The sequence below is a fragment of the Chaetodon trifascialis genome, chromosome 9 (assembly GCF_039877785.1).
Source record: "Chaetodon trifascialis isolate fChaTrf1 chromosome 9, fChaTrf1.hap1, whole genome shotgun sequence".
In the NCBI taxonomy this organism is placed as follows: Eukaryota; Metazoa; Chordata; class Actinopteri; order Chaetodontiformes; family Chaetodontidae; genus Chaetodon; species Chaetodon trifascialis.
Window position 1 is genome coordinate 20,161,778 of NC_092064.1, and position 20,285 is coordinate 20,182,062.

At 42.9% G+C, this 20,285-nt stretch overlaps 2 protein-coding genes across 2 annotated transcripts; one reads left to right on the forward strand and one right to left on the reverse strand.

Moving 5' to 3' along the window:
- Positions 1-756: 756 nt before the first annotated feature.
- On the forward strand, positions 757-14,568 carry LOC139336457 (uncharacterized). Its single transcript, XM_070970588.1, has 17 exons — positions 757-1,229; positions 4,084-4,115; positions 6,572-6,604; positions 6,788-6,859; positions 7,339-7,371; positions 7,488-7,523; positions 7,899-7,940; positions 8,043-8,092; positions 8,250-8,302; positions 8,430-8,656; positions 8,974-9,227; positions 11,442-11,567; positions 11,680-11,815; positions 12,528-12,575; positions 12,675-12,746; positions 12,908-13,207; positions 14,398-14,568. The coding sequence occupies exons 1-17, from the start codon at positions 1,180-1,182 to the stop codon at positions 14,424-14,426; spliced, it is 1,593 nt and encodes a 530-aa protein (XP_070826689.1). The 5' UTR covers positions 757-1,179; the 3' UTR covers positions 14,427-14,568.
- A 1,263-nt stretch (positions 14,569-15,831) lies between these two features.
- On the reverse strand, positions 15,832-18,950 carry il12a (interleukin 12a). Its single transcript, XM_070969669.1, has 7 exons — positions 18,932-18,950; positions 17,518-17,663; positions 17,327-17,416; positions 17,013-17,054; positions 16,667-16,810; positions 16,489-16,530; positions 15,832-16,323 (listed from the first exon to the last, which is right to left on the reverse strand). Exons 1-7 carry the CDS (start codon positions 18,948-18,950, stop codon positions 16,183-16,185), a joined length of 624 nt encoding a protein of 207 aa, XP_070825770.1. The 3' UTR covers positions 15,832-16,182.
- Positions 18,951-20,285: the final 1,335 nt, after the last annotated feature.

Here is a 20,285-nt window from a genome sequence, read left to right on the forward strand (position 1 = left end):
TGGACTGTGCGCTTGTGCCACAGATGGATACTTCGCCTCCTCACGCACCTCATTTCAACTGCATGCTGACACTCTAATGCATGACTCTAGTTTGAGTGTGACTTCCGGTGCAAAGATATTTTGTGAAGGTGTGGTTTTTCCTGCTGCGTTGTGCTGGTTTTGTTGTCTGATGGGACATCTGCTGGTGTCTTGCAGGTAATGCAGCTCTGCAGTCTGATCTGCATGTTTTCCCGCTCAAAGTGACCTAGTTGCACTGTGGAGTGCTGGCTGCTCCTTTTATGTGTGGGAGAAAATGTGGAGCAAACAAATATGTCTCAGATGAGTGCAGACATCTTATTTTGATGTGTTTTGCTCGTTCCAACTCACATCCCAGTATCTCTACGGCTGACTAGAATAGCTGCATTTCGGATAAACTTTGGTGTGTGTGTGGAGTAATGCACAAAAGTGAGCATGTATGGGGACTCTACAAACGTTTAGAATTTTAATTAGGTTCACTTTATTATCTGTTATCATTGCACAAACAACAGGGCCAGACATGCAGCTGATAAGTCGTCTTTAAGGTATAACAGCAAACATCTCCTTATCTACCTGGACCTCTCAGTGTATTCTTAGTACCTCATAAAGTGGTAGAAGTCCAGCAGTAAATCATCAGCAAGACTTTACAAAGCCCATGCTGAAGGCGGGATGCTGCACCCCGCCCACATGTGGCTGCTCATTGGACACCCTCCATGAGCTGCGCCGTAACTGCGCGGCTCCGCCGATCCCGAAAGCTGCGCCTTGCGCTGTGAGCGGCGCAGAAGTGAGCAACATGGAGTGAAGATCGGGTGTCAGTTAGTGCCCGCACACAAGCTGGTGTTTGTGAGAGGAAACAATACATCCACATCCACGCTGCGGAACGGCTGGCTGACTGTTTTCTGTTTGGATATCAGGAACTATGAGCGCATTTTTATGGTTAAATGCACATGTTTTATAGGGATGCTGCAGCCAGAGGGACAAGAGATATAAAGAAGTTGTTCAGACACGACGGCTCCGATTACCATCACTGCGCCGATTGCCGCCCTGCGCTTTAAGCGGACACTGATAGCCGATGATAGGATCATATTCAGGTGCCTTTACGCGCAAGTGCTGCACACCGCGGAAGAACAGAAAGTGTAACGAGGGTTTGGTGACAGACAGAGGATGGTGGCTGAGATGGCGAGCTGCGGAGCGGCTTCTCACCTGGAGGACGGGTAAGACGTGTTGCTGCCTTTAGAAAAACAGACAACCCCTCTGCTCGTGGATCGGCTTTCATACAGGCATGATGCCTGCTCTGGATGCAGCGCTAAAAATCGCTCCGCGTCAACACAGGAAGTGGTGCCGTTTGGTGCCGTGGGTTCTGGGCTCCTCCGTTTGTGCATTTTTTGAGGAGAAAGAAACACATCTATAACTTTTATAGATGTTTTATTTGTCTGTAACTATTGCTTCCTGCTCATGTGTACGCGTAGCTGCAAAGAGAAAGTAAGAGCAGTCGTGATGTCTTTGTTGGTGTCTGCGCTGTACGCTGCTGTTACATTGTGATGACTCACTGACAACAAAGTATCACGCTGTTTGGAGACACCGCTGCAAGCGAGCAGCGTGTTTGATAACAAAAGATGGAGCGAGAAAGCAGTTTTTCGATAGAACATATAGCAACAGTACAAGAGAGATCTTGTACCACACGTGTTGTTGTCAAAGTAGCCTCAACACACAGTGAGAAACACAAAAACACTTCCTGCTTACAGGTTCCATTAGGCTTGATGATGCTATTAAACACGTGCCATGTGAGACACACACACACACACACACACACACACACACACACACACACACACACACACACACACACACACACACACACACACACACACACACTGGTTTTTATCCATTTAAAATATCGGATACTCCTCATCTGATTTAGAGCTGCAACGATTAATTGATTAGTTTTCAACTGTTACATTAATCTGCAACTATTTCGCTAATCAATTCATCTGTTTGAGTCATTTTTTTAAAGGAAAAAAAGTCCAAATTCTCTCATTCAAGCCTCTTAAAGATGAACATTTTCCAGTTTCTGTACTCATCTGTGACAGTAAACTGAATGTCTTTGGATTGCGGACAAAACAAGACATTTAAGGACCATGTTCTGACATTTTGTAGGTCTAACAACTAATTAATTAACCGAGAAAATATCAACAATGAAAAGAATTGTTATTGACAGCCACGACTGGATTCATACCAGCAGCCCCTTTAATAGTTAAACAGCATGTTTTGTCATTTGCGTTGCCGACCACAGACAGTTGAGGTGATACTGATGACTCATTGCTCTCTGTGGTTACTGCCGTGATGAGGGCTGGAAAAACCTGAATGATAACACCACGCAGGGTGTATAAACATTGGATTACAGCAAAAATGTTCAGTGAATTTAGAATTCAATGCCCAGGAGGGACAGCTAAATAGTATAACTTACAGGAGACTTGATATCAGAAGCAGCAGCGGGACATTTGCTTTTTTCCCCGTTTATGATCGTCTTTAAACGTCACAGTGAAGGCACTGAGGTAGAATATTAATGACTAAAGGTAGCAGAGGTCAGCAGTTTTTTCTGCACTCCCGTGTCTTAGATGCAGACAGACTGACAGTTGTTATCTACACACAGATGTCCTCTCTCTTCATTTTGTTTATGGGAAGTTGGAGGAAGCATGTAAATGTTGTGGCCTTTATCTTTGAGCCAGACACAGACCAACACCCTCACAGAGGATTCTGTTATCATATTTTGTAGTCGGAAGATGGAAACAAGTGAGAGCAGAGAAAACCAGGAGGAGTCACGCCAGGGAGGGTTTTTTTTTATTTCCTGTTTGAACGATGAAAAAAAAGCTTTTTCTCAGAGGAGGAGATGATGACCGTGGCAGCTAATGAGCCTTAGTGTTGTGGTGGTGTGACCTTGAAGAGAAGTAAGCAGCGTTTCCTGGACAGATGTTTGAGAACAAAGGTTCCTTATCGGGATTAACAGACAGCAAAATAAAAGACCGCAGCTTGGCTTTCCTGATGCATTATTTTGCTTTTGAGCACCCAGTTGTGCATTTTGAGGGATTTGACCTACTTTTTCACGCCGGCTGGAGGTGAACTCGTTCGTCTTCCCCCTGACGGATCTCAGACGTGCTGCTTCTTGTTGAGGCTCATTCTGTGTCAACAGGTTGCTTCAGTCAGACGCATCGTCTGAACTGTTACAACATTAGGACTCAGCTCATACATTCCTGGGTAGCCAAGTACAAATCTAAGCATTTAGAGAGCTCAATAGTCAGGAAGAACTGGTATTGATGCCCGCTGTGCAAGGTTGAAATTAATATTATGAATAAGAATTCCTTCATGATACTGATATGTATCACGCTGTGGCAGATGCGTCAAGATTATGCACAATAATCAAGATAAGTGCAGTGAAAGGTGTTCCACTGTTACGTGTTGCATGCTTAAAACAAAACCCTCAGTTACTCATTTTGTTAGTTTAGAATTACAGTGTACTTGGAATTAAACATTTAGATGCCAGAGTTTTGTGAAATGATAAAACCGTTTGATCACAGCATTACAATATGGTGCCACTGAAAGTGAATGCATTATTAAAGTGAATATCGTTCACTGCTGTCTGAAAGCAGGAAAAAAGTGTGAAGCAGACCAGTTTTGTTTAATGGCAAAAGTGCCCAGCCAGTATCTTTCCATGGCCGGGTTCCTGAACCATCGGCGCTGCTCTGAAAGTGGGTCAGAGCTAAAGTTTTGGAGGGAAGGTGAGCCTATCGTTTGACAGGATGGGTTGGTGTCAGAAGTGTGAGAAAAGTGAGATGCAGCCAGCTTGTAACACATTTCCTGTTTTTCTAATTCACCCAGCTGCTTGTGTTCCTGTTCGAAAGCAGAAGTGGTCTCCTGAAAGAGCCTGCAGCTCCTGTAACAATGTTAAGAGCAATCATGTCCAAAATGCTTCCATAACTGTCATCACACATCCCAGACGTCCCTCACGAGACTCCTGGTGAATTCTGTGTAGTTTAAAGTCGTCTGAATGTTATCTCCTCTGCCCTACAGAGACGGCGACATCCCTGCGCCTGAAAACAAAGGTAATCATTCTTCCCTCACCCCCACTGTTGGCTTCTCTTTCTCCTTTCACTTTCTCCCTGAGCACATGTCGAGCAACATGTAAGCCTCCCTGATTTCCATGTCATTTGACTTAAAGGGCAGCAAGATTTATGCACAGTCATACAATCCAAGGTCTTTGTAGTTAACTAAAACTATGCAAAAACTAGGTGTGAAAAACATGCCAGTTAACCGAAATAAAAGTAAAAGCACTTCAGGAAGAAAAATAACTGAAATAATATTGTGTACTGATAAAACTAACTAAAATCAAATTAAGATATACAGGAAATACCCTGAGTTTTAGTCTAAAAATGTCAACAGGTCAAGCACGAGGAGGCATTGGTGCATATGTTCATTGAGGCTGGGAGGTCTACATGTCTGTGAGTCAGTTTGTATCGTAATACCTACTCTGACCTTCTTAAATCTTGCCACTAACAAATAATCCCCGTATAATAATAATAATGATAGAAATAAATAAATATAGACATTTTTAAAGCATAGAAACTGAAATGAGCAAATCCACCCCGGAAACTAGACTGAAAACCAATAAAAATACAAAACTAGGATAACTCCAATGCCAATACATATATAAATGCACACCAGAACACAAATTCAAATTATTTTCCTTTCTCTAATATTTTCTTTTTTCCTCTTGGGTGTTACCAGATTTTTTACCTCATAGGCCTGCAAAAATATTCAAATTAAGTGGCAAAAAACCCCACTCTCTAGTTGACCTGGTAATAATAGGTAGACGAATACAGCTGGTTATGATTCAGCATGTCATGATTTGACTTTTTATCTCCTGATACTGATTACAGTACATGGACTCATGTACTGCTGTGAGAGCTCTATTTTTGTGTGAAACTCTTTGGGATCATTTTTATGTATCATGAGGTGAGAGATTGCTGTGGTGTCAGGTACTGTGTTGGTGGCCCACCGTGTCTTAATGACCGTAACAGATAGCAGAAACACTGGCTTTTATTGTGACATTGACCAAGAAACAATATTTATTTTGGATTGGCCTCATGCCAGAAAGGTGACGAACTGCAGCTGTGCACCACGCATCAACCTTTTCATGCCCTTGGTTTTGCTATTTTTATGTACACCAGCAGATGGCAGGCAACACCCATGAAACTCTCCAGATCTTTAAAGCTGTAAACAAGCATGTGTGTGTGTGTGTGTGTGCGCATGTGGCTGTTTGCTTTCCACCTTGTTTGTCAGTCTGATGAAGGGTAGCGGCCATGCCGGGGTGAAGAGGGATGCCTGCTGGCTCAGATGAGGCAGCAGCAGCGGTAGAGAAAGACATCGGCCATAGGAGGCGCGTGAGGGCAAGGAGACAGAAATGGAGGAGAGAGAGCGCAGAGAGAGTTGAAGCAGACGGATCAGGCCGAGTGGAGGAACGAGATTGATGAGGGAGGTGCCACGAGTGGAGTGGCGATGGCAGCATCTGCTTGTTAGTCTAAGATAAAACTCTGTGGGCCAGAGAGGATGGGCTCCATCCATTAGACGGCCAGGCACTCAGCCAGATGGCCCGGCCCACGGACATTCACTGCTGCTGGGAAGAGAGGAGAAGCAGCTCCTCTGGAGCCCATCTGCATAAATGTGCCAGAATGTTAATGCATGGCACTTATCACAGGCTTCTTCACGGGGTGCCACAGTTCAGCTGCTGCAGATTGATGGATATGTAGAAGCTGGTGGTGTAATTCAGACATGCAGAGGACTTTTTTGATGACTAAAAAGGGTGAAGACTGTTTTTTAAAGAACGCACACAGTACACAAACATATAAGCGAAGTAAAAGCAGAGGTTTCTCGCCGGGGCTGCACCTGTTTGAGGAAGAGCCCCTGTGACAAAAGGTAAAACTTGGTGCTTCTTTTTCTGAGACTGTGTTCGTCTATTATTACTTTCCCTATGTAAGGAAAGCCTTAAGCAGTGCGAGTGTGGAGATGAGTTTAGCAGCTCAGCATGTGGCTGCACCTGAGGTTTTTGTCTGAGTTGAATAGGCATTGGTGCGTGAGAAAGTAAAGAAGCAGAGTCTGAATAGTTTCCCCTCGTATACTTTTCGCCACACACAGCAATGAACTTGTTTGTAGAAATTATACAAGTTTTATTATTGGGTGCTATTTCTTTGTGTTTTCACTGCGGAGTTATGACTCCTGTGTAGGTGACCACAAACACTGTGGTCAGCAACGGCACGGTCACGCATTAACTGCCTGGCACAGTAATAACCACAACGTCGGTTGATGATGCTGTCAAAACTTTTAACATGGTGAAATTCCCGTAACGATGACACAGATGGTATGGCTAAGAACAAATATTAATAATGATGTGGTAATAGCCAATGACTAATAAGATGGAAATGTACTAGGACTTCTTTTCACATATTGACATTAAGGCAGGTCGAACAGCACTAACCTCAAAACTATCACTCATTTGTTACAGATAATGTGACAGAAAGTGACAGCAGTAGTTCAGGTAAGCTCCAATATCACACAGAACTCATTTGTTCTGTCCACATAGCTCGTAAGAGCGAATTCTGACGTTGAATTCCTTTTTGTTAACCGTCGTGGCACTAATCACTCAGCATTCATGTTTAAATTCAGAGCAATGTTTTCGACTCTCTCACGCGTCCCCTTTGCGTATTGATTTGTGGAACAGAGAATGCAGGAACGTCCAATGAGGACAGCTCGGAGGAGGAAGAGGAGGATGAAGAGGAGGATGAGGATTCTGGTGAGAGACACTTTGAACGGCTCCATCGCAGCTCACGAGACTGATAGCTCTCATGTCTGTCTGTTAAATATGAAGCTGTGGTCAGCAGACGGTTAGTTTAGCATACAGGCTCTTGTCATCTCCTGCGCCGCCCTTCTGGGTGGTCTGCCTGCACGTTGCGTCCAACCTCTGCAGGTCATCCAGAGGCTGCATCCACAGGAAGCTTCTGGACCAAACGATACATGTTAATTAGTGAGCTGTAAAATTATTGGTAAGCAGACTTTGTTACCTTTGGACAGAGCCAGGCTAGCTGTTTCCCCCTGTTTCCAGTCGTGGTGCTAAGCTAAGCTAACTGGCTGCTGGTGGTAGCCACATATTTCCCGCAGAGACATGAGAGTGGATATTGGTCCTCTCATCCTACTTGGCAGGAGAGCGAATAATCGTATAATACTTTCTCTGTTTCTCGTTCTGCCTTCCTTCCATATTTTGACTGTCACCAGAGGGCTGTGCTGAGAAGGATGGAGGAGAGGAGGGTAAGCTAACCGCTATCAATCCCAGAAAACATTTGCAATTCAAATCTCTAACAAGATAAAGAGTGAATGGTGTTAGAACGGATTAACCAAATTTATCTCCCTCATGTTCTCTGCAGACAATGAAGAGGCTGATGCAGAGGAGTCTAAAAATGGTGTGACACTTCATGAAACCTGATGTCAACGTAATATCTAATCCTGCCTGAGTAACTGGTGAAACTGTTTGTTTGTTGTTTACATGTCAGCTTGTTGTCATAGTTGCCATGGCTGTAGTGGGAACTCTGTGGACTACAGCCAGAGCCGCATCTTTAATGGCAGCCATACTACATAATTAGGCTATAAAATGTCAAAGTCCGCTGGCTGTTTCGACGTGTAATTGAGTGCGCTCCACCCTCGCTCACAAGCAGAAAACTGGCCCACAATCTGAGAAGTTTGTCTGGGGTGTCTGCCAGAGGCTTGACACAGGAGTTCTGCCTCTGACATATGATTATCATGTAATAATATTGGACTTGAATTATTTTGCCCTCTAGAGTCAGCCCCCGGACCCGAAGCTGAGGATTCAAATGGGAAAGGTAAGGAGATGATCAGTGATGTTACTACATGAGGAATGTTCTGTTGTGTCTTGTGAACAGTGTCCCTATTTTTTATTTTTTTTCTGTCCTTTGTCCTGACAGATGAGAGACTCTTCAAATCATGCTGTGAGAAATGCAAAGCCATCCAGCAGGTGAGCCCAGAAACCAGATGTTTATCTGGCAAACTGTGGTGATTTCTAACGCCTCGCCTGCCTGATGTTTTTAATTACACTTGATTATATTTGATATCCTTCTGATATTGAGGAGGACCTTCTGTAAGCCATCTGTAATGTTCTAATTGTTTGACAGAGCCACGGCAATGAGCTTGTTACCCCCAGGAGGATCTCTAAGGGACGATTACAGTGAGTCTGACTGTCTCTGCACATTTCTGTTGATTCTTCATGTGCAGCATCACTGACGGTGTGTGTGTGTGTGTGTGTGTGTGTGTGTGTGTGTGTGTGTGTGTGTGTGTGTGTGTGTGTGTCTCAGGGTGCAGCTGGAAGGAGAGGGCACATACGAGTGTTCGGTCACCGGCCTGGTGTTTGACGCTTCGGAGCGGGTCCTCTTGCGGTACTCGGTCTTGTCCTGGTCCAAGTTCGGCTCATTCCTCCGGGACTCCTGGAAATTCGCCGGACCCATCTTTAACGTGGACACAGTCAATAAGGAGGCGTCCGTCCTCAAGTCCATCCAGTTCCCTCATTCCGTCTGCCTTGCCGGTGAGAATGGATATCAGGGCTGTCTCAATCTGGCCTGTCTTTAGTACATAATTCATAATTATGATCTCGTCTTCCTGGCCCATAAGGCAATGCTATGACTGTCAGATATTTCCGACAAAGCCTGGAGGTTGTTTTGAATTTAGTTGATCTCTTTGTAAGTGAGGTGCAATTCTTAATTATTAATTAAGATTATGACCCATCTTCAGGCAGTTACACAAAATATTTAATTTTAGCTGGTATCGTAATCTTTTATCTATCATTTAAAGCTCCTCTAGGTGAAACATAAAACCTTCTGGTACCCCATTATCTTCACACAGCTCAAGAAAATGAGATGACTTTCAGCGTCCTGCACATAAAGGACAACCGTCCACGCATCGAGCCGACGGTGGACCACTCGGGTAGCCACGTCAAGTGGAACGTGACGTCCCTGTCGCCCGTGGGTCCCATCATTCAGACGAGCCAGCCTGTAGAGCGTCACGGGGTGGTCCTGGTCTACAAGCAGCTGGCCAGTGACAACAACAACTACAGCTTCCACGTCTACCTGGCAACCAACAGTGCATCTGACATCAAGGTAAGCATCAGTGAATACTGCGTGAGCCTTATTGTTACAAAATCAGCCCAGGCATGGAAGTGGATTTATTCCTTTTGATAAATGTCACTTCAAGTAGGCTCTGCCATTGATGAGTGACAGTTTTCCTACTATGACTTGACAAGTGCGACACTGTCCGGGCTGTCATTAGTCTTTACTTGCATTTCTGAAAGCGATAAAAACATGACAGCTGTTCTAGAAATGTGGTCAAACTTCACCAAAACCTCCTGCAGCTGCAGCAGGATCCTGTTTAATCTGCTTCAAACAGGCACTTTAATCTGTAAATTTTACACGTCTGGCGATTTTACATCAGTCAGTTTGCTTTACTTCAGTGTCACGTCTGAAAAAAGAATCTCACAGTTGCTTCCACCATCTGTCCACTCAGGACGCAGTGACATCTCTGTATCTGTACCTGCGCGGTGATGAAGTACTGCACTTACATTACTGGATACAGTGCACACAACGGTCCAAATGTCTGAACGCACACACACACACACACACACACACACACACACACACACACACACACACACACACACACACACACACACACACACACACACGTGTATGTTATGCATGGCTTCTTAACACCACTAGATTTCACATGTAATTACCATTTCTTATGCAATGGGCATAAAACCACTAATGATCCTCTTTTAAAATAATGTGAATGAGCCAAGTCAAAGTGAAAACCTTTTCACCTCAAAGGGCATTTTATGATTTAATTGAGGAATTTTTGCTCTGACGTGCGAGCGGATAAAAAAACAAAAACAAAGAAAATACAGAAAACCCCATCCCTCCATGCACAGCACAAAGAAATATTCCATTCATGAGACTGTCACCTGAGTCTCCCTAAATTTTTCAATCGTTACTTTCAATCATGTCAACTGCTTACTGGATAAAACTCCAGCAAAATGCCTGTGAGTCCTGTGAATGAACTGCGTGTGAATAATAAGAGCCACAGCCTAACTTTCACTTCTTGTTCATTTTTGGAACTGAACAGACGTTGATGCTGTAAGACTCTTATTAAGTCCAGGTTTGAGTAATACACTATGATATAATATCATACACTGAAGCAGCTGTAGCTGAAAGTTGATGTGATGAGGTCATATAGCATGTCATTATGCAAAATCATGGTGACACACTACATTATATCCTTCAGAACTGGTCATGGAAGTGGAAATGTCAGCTTCTTCCTGCCCAAGTGATGATTGAAGGGGATCAGTGACCTTATCAAATGCCCTTTGATACATATTCCAGTAATTTAGTGTTTTCTTCTTTTTTTAAAGAAAACCTCAATTAAAAATGTCAGTGCTACGTATGGGCATGGTGTCAATGCCACTTGTTTGTGTGTATTACTGTAAGTGCACATGACAGTCTACATGACAGCAATGCTAAATCACTTTCACTTTTTCTTTTTTTTTTCCACAAACGATCTTTGTTGATCTTTGCACAATATAACATACACAATTGTTGCATCCCTTATTTAAAATCAAGCAAGGGTCATTGAGACCAAGCTCACTTTTTCAAGGCTGCCCTGAACAAAACGCAGATATAACATATATAGTGCACATAATATGTTTGATATGTTCACGGGTCCTACATTGCGCAAAATGGACCAGCCTTTCTAATTTTGGACATTTCTGTAAATTAATCCACTTTTGTAGAGCGTGGAATTTAGTATTAATACAACCCTGATTCTAAAAATAGTAGATGGGGACGGATGTATCCATTTAAGGACAATAAGTCACTTTGTTAAGTGTATCAAATATTATAAGCCTGTCTGAGTCTGACATTGTGGGCATAACCAAAACATGTGCATGTGTGACGCAATGTGAGCGGGTGGCTGGTTGAGTTATGCTGTAACACGATATAGCTGAGGTCACTCAGGAAGTGTGTGTGGTTGTTTGAGTGGATGCAGCTGGTGAATAATCATACCATACTTACTATAACCTGGAAAAATGGTATAATTCATGTTTTCCCATCTGATGGATTTTTCTGTCACTGTGTGAATTATGATGCTCTGTCCATCAGTCACCGACGAGGGCTGAGGCCTGAGCGGCTTGCAGAGCTGTCTTCAGTTTTTCAACTCCCGCCTGTGGAAAATGTGTTTTATTGAATGTTAATCACCATTCAGGCTGCTCGTCATCTGTCGCCTCATCTTGTACTCCTTCCTGCTGTCCTTATGTAAACCAGGATATAGCCAAACAGGTGCGGGGCTGCAAGAATCGTTACATTCGGATAGACAAGCCTCCCACGTGCACGCTGGATGAGGGGACGTATCGTCTCACGAGCGAGCCGGAGGGAGAGATCAAACCTCAGGTGCGTATGCGTGCGTGAGATCATTTACATTGCAAAAATGTACATTGCGTTATGATCAACACGTTTTTCATTTGTTATGCATTGAATTATTTTGAATTATGTCTCTGTGCAGGACTTGAAGTTCACCCATGCAGTGACTAAGATGAAAGGCTACTTTGAAGCTTTCTTCGAGCAGCCTCCTCCCTTTAAATTGTCTCTCATAGAGATTGACACCGAGGAGACTGTATGGTCGGCTACCATCAGAGAAGGTACCAGAGCATTTAGTCACACTGAACGTGCTCGGTGATTTGAGGGTGAAAGAAAAACATTGAAGTGCTGAGGTTAAAATCAGTAACTGGACACACCAGATGGTTTGTTACACAGAACTATCTGGAAAGCCGTCCTCAGAAACTGTTTGGAAAAGGGCAGCCGCTTTCAAAACATACTTAAGCAGGTGATTGGATGAATTATCTGTCCATTACCGTCCCTCATGGACTAACTTCAGCCAATCAGATCAATGAACCATCAACCATCTTTTCCACCGAGAAGAGCCTCCAATGTTGTTCTTTTCTGATCTTTTTAATGAAGAAATACAGTCCTGTTCTGATAGAACTGATGCTAACGCTAACCTCTTTAGCCGCCATTGTGCGAACAGTCCCGCTGTCGTCATGCCTAAACCTGCTGCCAGTCGTTCCTTGCAGGATGCCGATTGGTTCAAACAAATGTGGGTCTGCCACAAGTGCATAACTTGAAGGCTAGCAAGATGGATTCTCATGTTGATCTCGCATATCCAGCTGCCGGCTATATCTGTTTGAAAAGAAAGTTTTTTTTTCACACATTTTTCAGTTTTTATCGGGCAGCTGACAGTAACAGGAAACACAGATCTTTTTGTCTGCAGATTCACCAAAAAACTGTCATTTGGTTTGTACTCCAGAGTGGTGATGACTGTCTTATTTTTCTCTCTCTTTTTTTTTTTTTTAGGTGACTGCGTGGATAACACAGAAAAGAAGCCAAGGAAAAGGACAAACAGTGAGCTGTTTGCTTTTCTTGTTTTTATAGAGATTTGTCCATCACAACATGCTCACAGCTTCTACAGGCTGACTCACACCGTGTCTGCCTCTCTCATAGGCCGACAGAGGAGCAGCAGCCCCTCAGAAGAAGAAACGGTCTGCAAAAGACCTCGATGGCAGGACGAGTCAGGTGACTTTGCACGTCTTTTGCTAACTGTACTGATTTCAGAAGAGCTTTGTTTTTCCCCCCAAGTCAGCAGAAACCAGCCCACACCTGAACGATTTCCAGATGCACCTGCCTGTTGAAAGTGAAAGTGAAAGTGAAATGAAGTACCTGCTTTTGTTTCCCAGATGGAGTGAAAACAGTGATGACTCCTGGGGGGGGCCGGGACATGTCAGAGAAACAGCTACTGCAGGTGGCCAGGCGGCTCGGGAAAGAGTGGAAGCAGGTGGCCATCTTTCTAGACTTGAACTCCAAGGACCTGCATGACATCCAGGCAGCAGAGAATGACGTGACCATGCAGAAGCTGAGGATGCTGGTGGAGTGGAAGAGCAGAAGGCGGCCGGGAGAGGCCACGGCGTACCACCTGTGGAAGAGTGTGAGTGAGGAGCTGGACGACTTGCCAAATGAGGTCCATCAGACACTGCAAGGTAATGAAGACATAAACTGCAGACTTACATAAAAATACCAACAAATAAATATAATAATGATGGATAACCATAAACACCAGAGCTAGTACGAATATTTTTAATGACAAGTAAAAAAACTAATGACACTACAAGTGTACAGCCGTGCCTGCAGCTCTGTGAGGCTGAATTCAGGCACAGCTGTCCTTTGAGCTCAATGCTAACATCATCATGCTAACATGCTCGCAGTGACAGTAATCAGATTCTGATGAGTAGCAGGTGTATTGTTTACCATGTTCACCATTTTAGTTTAATGTATTTGCATGCTAACATTTGCTAACTAGCACTACACAAAGCACAGCGGAGGCTGATGGTCATTAGTTGTGTAGGTAATTGTTCATAAACTTAAGCACTGGACAAACTGAAATGTTGACTCTGATGATGATAATAGATGAAAAGTCAGAGGATTCTTCCTCTGGGGACCAACTCGTGCAAAATTTTGTACCAATCCTGGTAGAAGTTGTTGAGATATTTCAGTCTGGCTGACCAACATTACCATCCATAGGTCCACTCTGCTAGCGTAGCTACAAACATCTGTCGGATTCAGCTTTACAAATACTGAAAATTGCTTATTTTCTCTGTCACACATCAAAATAAAACTGATACTTTCACATTGTTTTGGCCTGCCGGACTAAATCAGCAACTTGCAGTGTTGCAAGAAGAATGATGAAAATGCAAACTGAAGATCTTCTTTGCTACCTAGAAGCTGGGAAAATACTGATGTCAAGTGGCTGTATTATCCACTGAAGTCAATTGAAGCCATGTGAAATCAAAGATGGTGCAGGACTCCTTCCTTGCCCACTGCCTATCAGCAGCCTGGTATCAGTAATATCGTGAGACTACAGTTTTAATCCCAAGTATTGCTGCAAAATTGTTTGAGCAGATCTGTCAAATGTCCAGGTGCCAGGAGATAACCATGCATGAAGATGATCCATAGCGAGGCTGCCGTCCTGCATCAGGACTAATTGATAACTTGTGATAAGCTCTTTTACTTCTTTTGGATTTTCAACATGTTTGCGTTTTTATAAAATCAACTAGTTACTGCTTTGATTTGATTAAAAACCATTAGCTTCATCGTGGTTCTCAGGAATACGTGTACACAATGGACTGACAAGTTGCTGTGTTTTGTTTTTGTTGTGTCTTTTTTTTCCCAGAAATGATGGACAACCGAGCGGCGAAGTGAAAGATATTTGACTTAAGGTGACTGTTGGATATCTGTGATATCTGCTCCGTCATGGATCTCAGGAATACAGCAAAGCAGAGTTGACTAGATGGACCAAACATCAGCTCTTCTCTCAGTTTGTGGTTCTCTGTTGAATATTTTCTGAGCATGAAAGGGGCCTGTTTTTTTGTGTAGCCAGGATCTAATGCTCTGCATTATCAGGTTCAAAAATGACCAGTAGTGGTAGAGGTGTAGGGGTCATTGAGATATCTAGTAGCTAATTATGTAGCCAGTTACAGACGGAAATGTATGTGCTGCAGTGTTGAAACTGCAAAAAATTGGAAAAATCCAACCTGTGTGTCTTGTTTCACTTTTAAATGTTATGTTTGTGGGACTTTTTATAAAAATAATTGGGCATTACATCACATGCACATGTCTTGCCTGTGACCGTCCAAATCACGATGTACTGAATTTATTTTTTTATTTGTGCACATTATGTCCTGTACATATATTTTTTTTACCAAGTTTTTCAAACCTATGATCTATTTTTTAAGTCTGTTTTGTCTGTTTATGCCTGTTTGTGTTTTATTTGACAACTCTGAACCCGAAAAGCTAAATTGAGCTGCATAATTCTGTTTTTTTTAAACTTGAATTATGAATCCGTTCTTGCCCTCCTGCGACTGTGACACACATCTGGTGTTTGTTAAATATAAATGTGTGTGTGTTAAAAAAGTGTACACTGTGGAAAAACCACTACACACAAACAGATTCAGGGCTGAATTTTAAGTATTCTACCTGTGTGAGTGCAGCTACAGCTACAGGGAACAATCATATATATATATATATATATATATATATATATATATATATTTGAGTCTTCTTTTCAAGGCTTATCCTGTAGCTGCAAAGCTTAAAACACACAAACTGTACTGTAAGCGGCCTCTGGAAACATTTCAGTTACATTTTCTAAACATTCCTACATTAGTCACAGCTTTGTTTCTGTTGTGCCTGTTTTTAAATGACACTTGTTTCTGGTATCTCAACACTATTTGGGAAAACGTGCAGATATGGCATCTGGAACGTCCAGTCTTTTAGGGTCTTCCATGCCGATATTAAGCAGTAATGTTTGCCACCAACAATCCAGTCCGTCCTTTTTGCACTTGTGTCTTATCATGCCTGAGTCTCTCCAAAGAATTATGGAGTAATTGTAAAGAAACAAATGTTGACTAAATAAAACAGGAAAAGGCCTCCCGGATGTTCCTCTTCACCTTGTTTTACTCCACACTGTCATCTGTAAAGAAGTGTGATCAGTTCCATCTTTATTTGCACCCAACTTCATTCATAAATCACTTCCACTTCAGTGCTTGATACCAAAAACCCACTTTATTATAAATAACAATAAATAACATCATAGGCCACCAAATAAATAAATAAATAATTAAATACATGTAATAAATATATCTAAAAAAATGCATTTCCCCAAATACTGAAACACATTCATACATTTAAACAGGCCAACATGGCCTCCACTGCTAACCTTACAATAGTTTGACGTTCAGCTCTCACTGAGTGAAGAGGCTGGGGTCAGCTAGCTTATGCCTGAGCAGAAACCATGCAGATGGTCATGCTGCATGCGCAGTGTAAAGCACTACTTGGCCAGTAGTGTAAACGATGGTAGTGAGTGATCATGGAAGCTTGTTCAGTTGTGATGAATTAAAGGGGTAGAGAGACTGTGGTAATAATTGGTGATGATGATGATGATGAGGTTGAAGGACGTTTACTTCCTGTGGTCTCCTGAGGAGATGTAGCCCATAGCTCGGTTGATGGTGATGGTTCGGACGTAGAAGCCCCTCATCATCTTACACATCTCCTGCCTGTTGCTGTAGGTGTCGTTCCCCCACATCTGGGCAGCGTCCTTCTAGAGGGCAGCAAGGGAGGACAACAACATGAAGACACTGATCACCTCATGCAAAAAAAACACCTGAATTTCCCTGGGTGTCCATTCTACCAGTTCTCCTCTTAAAGAGTGAAAGACGAAGAATAAAGAGAGAACAAACAAAAAGAAGAAATAGAGAAAAAATACCTCTGAAGAGTCATTCTCTCCATTCGGCATCAGGGAGCAGTTCTGTATAAATAAGGAAGATTTCGTCAGGTAACTTTCAAATGTTATTTCCCACAAGATTCTTGCTATTTTTGTCTTTAAATCATGTCGTGTCTCTCTGTGTGTTTTTACCCCTCCCACACATGCATAACAAACACACCTTCCTCAGGCTCTGGATTATTCCCAGAGTTGGGCTCAGAAGTGCAACTTCTTCCTCAGGACTTCTGAGTGTGGAGTTGAGGTAGGACTGAAAAGCAGCAGCATAATGAGCCAAGTCCTCCATGATGTTCCTCAGACACTCACTCTGCCAAGACAAACAAGAAAAATGACCCATCAGCCATTTGTCTGCACTATAAAAAAAATGAGAAAGACTATGTGATTGAAATGTAAAATTCTCATTCTGATGCATAGAATAAAAGATTAATAACAAAAGTAAAGCTTTATTTAAATAACATGCACTACGTCTGATAAACCTGAAAAGAATTTAAAAAGAGAGAGAAGCGTACCTCACTGAAGGATGACTTTGTTTGCATCATGCAGCCTGAGCTCTGTGGGGTAAGAAGCATTTTAAACATGAACAATTATACCTCACTGGTCACTGGTGCCAATAAGCATCAGATTAGAAGCTGTTTCCATTATGTTAAAAAAAAAGAAAAGAAAAACCATAAAAACGAACAAACTGTATCCTCTTTTGGAAAATGTTAAAAAACATAATCATCATTTTTTATATTTTCTTCACTCAAACAGCAGAGAATTCAAAGTTGAGCTGCTTTTTAATTTTAATAATAATTTGATAATTCATCATTTCCACCAGTTTCACCTGAGTCAGAATCGGTGCGCAGGCCGCCACTGTCTCAGCTGAACTCCTCACCGCCACCTTATCAGAGGCGATGCCAAAGCACAAAACATCCTGGACACAAGACGAGTGTTAATGGTTGCCAAACTACTGTGAAAGAGGAAAGAAAAAATACAATATCACCCCATAAACCTGCTCCAGTGAACTGTACTCACACTGTTGAGAAGCTCCGTGACATTCAGCAGGAGGCTCTTGAAGAGCAGCGAGCAGTGTTCGCACTGCTCTGCGCTCAAAGTGCGCAACGGGACTGCGGTGGATGTGCGCCAGCTGAGGGTCAGCAGCAGCACGCAGCTGGCGAAATCTGCATGGCAAGAGAATAACAAGCATCAACACCTGATGGTGCTCAACACAACAGAACCATACAGTGCAAACCATACAAAAACAGTGCAGTATCTCATGTCTCGGTGTGCGTTTCGGGCTCGCAGACTTACAGAAATTCAAGATTGCCATTGTCTGATCAGATATCTCCGGGCGAGCTTGGTAAATCAGTAGCACTGTGCTGCTGCCCTCTTATCTGATTATTTTATATGTATTGCAGGGGGATTCCCTCCGATGGCCTGCAGGAGCGCCAGCAAAAAGAAAACTAAAACGTCATCTGTAATTTCCTCGTCGATCTTCCAGCACTCACAAGTTGAACGAAAAACGGGAAGTCGCATTGTTTGTTTCATATGTTGAGACAAGGTAACTGCGGGGAAAGAGTGAACTCAAAATGTGATGTAACTGGTACAAATTTAGATACAGGAGGGTGTTTTTTTACGGCTTTGCATACGGATTCCTTAAAATAGGTGTAATAATAGGCTACAGCCTATGTATGACCCCACGTGGGCGCATACTAACTATTGAGATGACTTCAGCATTTACTTAAACACAAAAATAGTTAATGACTGCTGAAATTGAGCAGATTTGCAGGAAGCACATGCGAGGTGCAAACAGCAGCAACACGAATGATAAGTAGCCTGCTTGATGGAAACATATGGTCCTGTAAGCAGCATCACATCGGTGGGAACTGGGAGCGTTTTTCTCTAGCGGTGTCCACACGCTGCCACAATGGGGATACATGGATCTATGGCTGCAGTCCCCGGAGGCTGCTAAGCTGAGCAAAGCAAAGCGAATACACATGCAAAAGAAGAAGAAAAACTAAATGAAAGAGATTCAACCGGCAAGTTGTGCAATTACTCCTTAACATCTACACAAATGAGCAACATTGCGCATGTAAATCCATTCCAGAGTTATTAGCATTTGGAAAGTGAAAGGAGCATCACAGCGATCCAGTGGAAAGTTCAGTCATGTGCAACCATCTGTGCTGGTGTTGTCAGTGCCATTGTGAGGAGATGACGATAAATTCCTAATTCATCTAATTAAGACAACTGATGGTAAATGAGTGGTAATGAGGTTAAGAGACACTCGGGGCTCTGGCGGTAAATGAAAGGGCGGGTAAACCCAGCAGGCTCATCTGCACTGCGGGGCGCGTCAGCGTTTGATGAAGCACGTTTCCAGCAGATGGCCGCAAGTGGTGTTACGCGTTACGGACCTCACCTGCCTTTGACTGGCTCACACTGATATTCTTACCCCAACCATGACTCCTCATGCCTAAACCTAACCTACGCCGTGTGTGTGGTCATCACCAGTTTTTTCCATCCTGTCTGACTACCCCTGTGCCATCCCTGAACCACGGAGTCAGGCCCAGTCAGCGCTTCTCTTCAGGTCACTGCAGAGGAGGGTTCGTTTGCGTTTTTCCTTTGACTAGCGCGGGTGGGCGGCTGGTCGGTGACTGCTCTCTTCAGAGGCAAAAAAGTCAGGGCGGAAAACAAGCATATATATATATAAAAGATCATCTAATAAAATATTGATGTAGTATTATAGATATTATAGATCAAACTACCCAAGAGTGGATGAAACAGTTAAAACTACTGTAGCTGCAGTATATATATATATATATATATATATATATATATATATATATATGTGTGTGTGTGTGTGTGTGTGTGTGTGTGTGTGTATCTATCTATCTATCTATCTATCTATCTATCTATCTATCTATCTATCTATCTATCTATCTATCTATCTATCTATCTATCTATCTATCTATCTATCTATCTACATGGACGAAAAGTCCTTAAAATGTTCACAAAATTTAACCATCTGCATTTCCACAACTACACAAATTCATCTGCTGCTAATGAGCAGCTAATGTGGTGAAATATCGTGAAATTATCATGAGCACATGAAGCATGATTTCATCCTCTCCTGAAACTATACTGGAATATATCCCAGCCCCAGTTTTCAGGACCCCCGATCCTCTCAGTGTTTCACACACTTTTGAAAGGAAGTGCCCGATCTGAAACTGCGGTGGTCAGTGAGTGGCTGACAGGACTTTCCTGGCCTTTCTCTGGCTTCACTGCACGACCATCAAAGAGCGAAACTAACCCACAGTGTACATGATCATAGAGATGACCAACCAGGGGAGGGGAGGGGGGACTTCTTCAGAAAAATATTTATCAGATCTAACATGAAAAATAACATCGTATTCATCACTAAACCAATCATTTCTGCATGTTTATGCCTTGAACCACTAGTGAACATTCATCATAGCCACAAGCCCACAATGGTCATTTTTCACGTGAAAGACAAACTCCTAATTGTGACTTCAAAGGGGTTGTCCAAATGAATACGGAGGCCTTGCAAAACCAACCCCTAATGAGAGTGAGAGACAAACAGTGCCATGATGAGGCAAGACCGAAAACAGGGAGTTGAGTCATACTACGTGTAATGTGGTGATATTTTCTCACTACAGTTGTGACCAGCGACTACACTTCCTGCATTCATCAGAAAGAGGAAATGCATTTGAAAGAGCAAATTCATCCAGCTGACCTGCAGCAACGTGCAGCTGAACAAATCCAACATACCGCACAACAGCCCCACA

Bases quoted from the DNA above. Each gene is read 5' to 3' on its own strand.
- il12a (XM_070969669.1), bottom strand. The intron at 16,531-16,666 runs GTGTGTTTGTTA...TTATTTATACAG, and splicing joins TAATCCAGAGCCTGAGGAAG to AACTGCTCCCTGATGCCGAA. The intron at 16,324-16,488 runs GTATTTTTTCTC...GCTGCCCTCTAG, and splicing joins GAGAGAATGACTCTTCAGAG to AAGGACGCTGCCCAGATGTG.
- LOC139336457 (XM_070970588.1), top strand. From the start codon at position 1,180: ATGGTGGCTGAGATGGCGAGCTGCGGAGCGGCTTCTCACCTGGAGGAC. The intron at 7,524-7,898 runs GTGTGACACTTC...TTTGCCCTCTAG, and splicing joins TGCAGAGGAGTCTAAAAATG to AGTCAGCCCCCGGACCCGAA. The intron at 13,208-14,397 runs GTAATGAAGACA...TTTTTTTCCCAG, and splicing joins GGTCCATCAGACACTGCAAG to AAATGATGGACAACCGAGCG.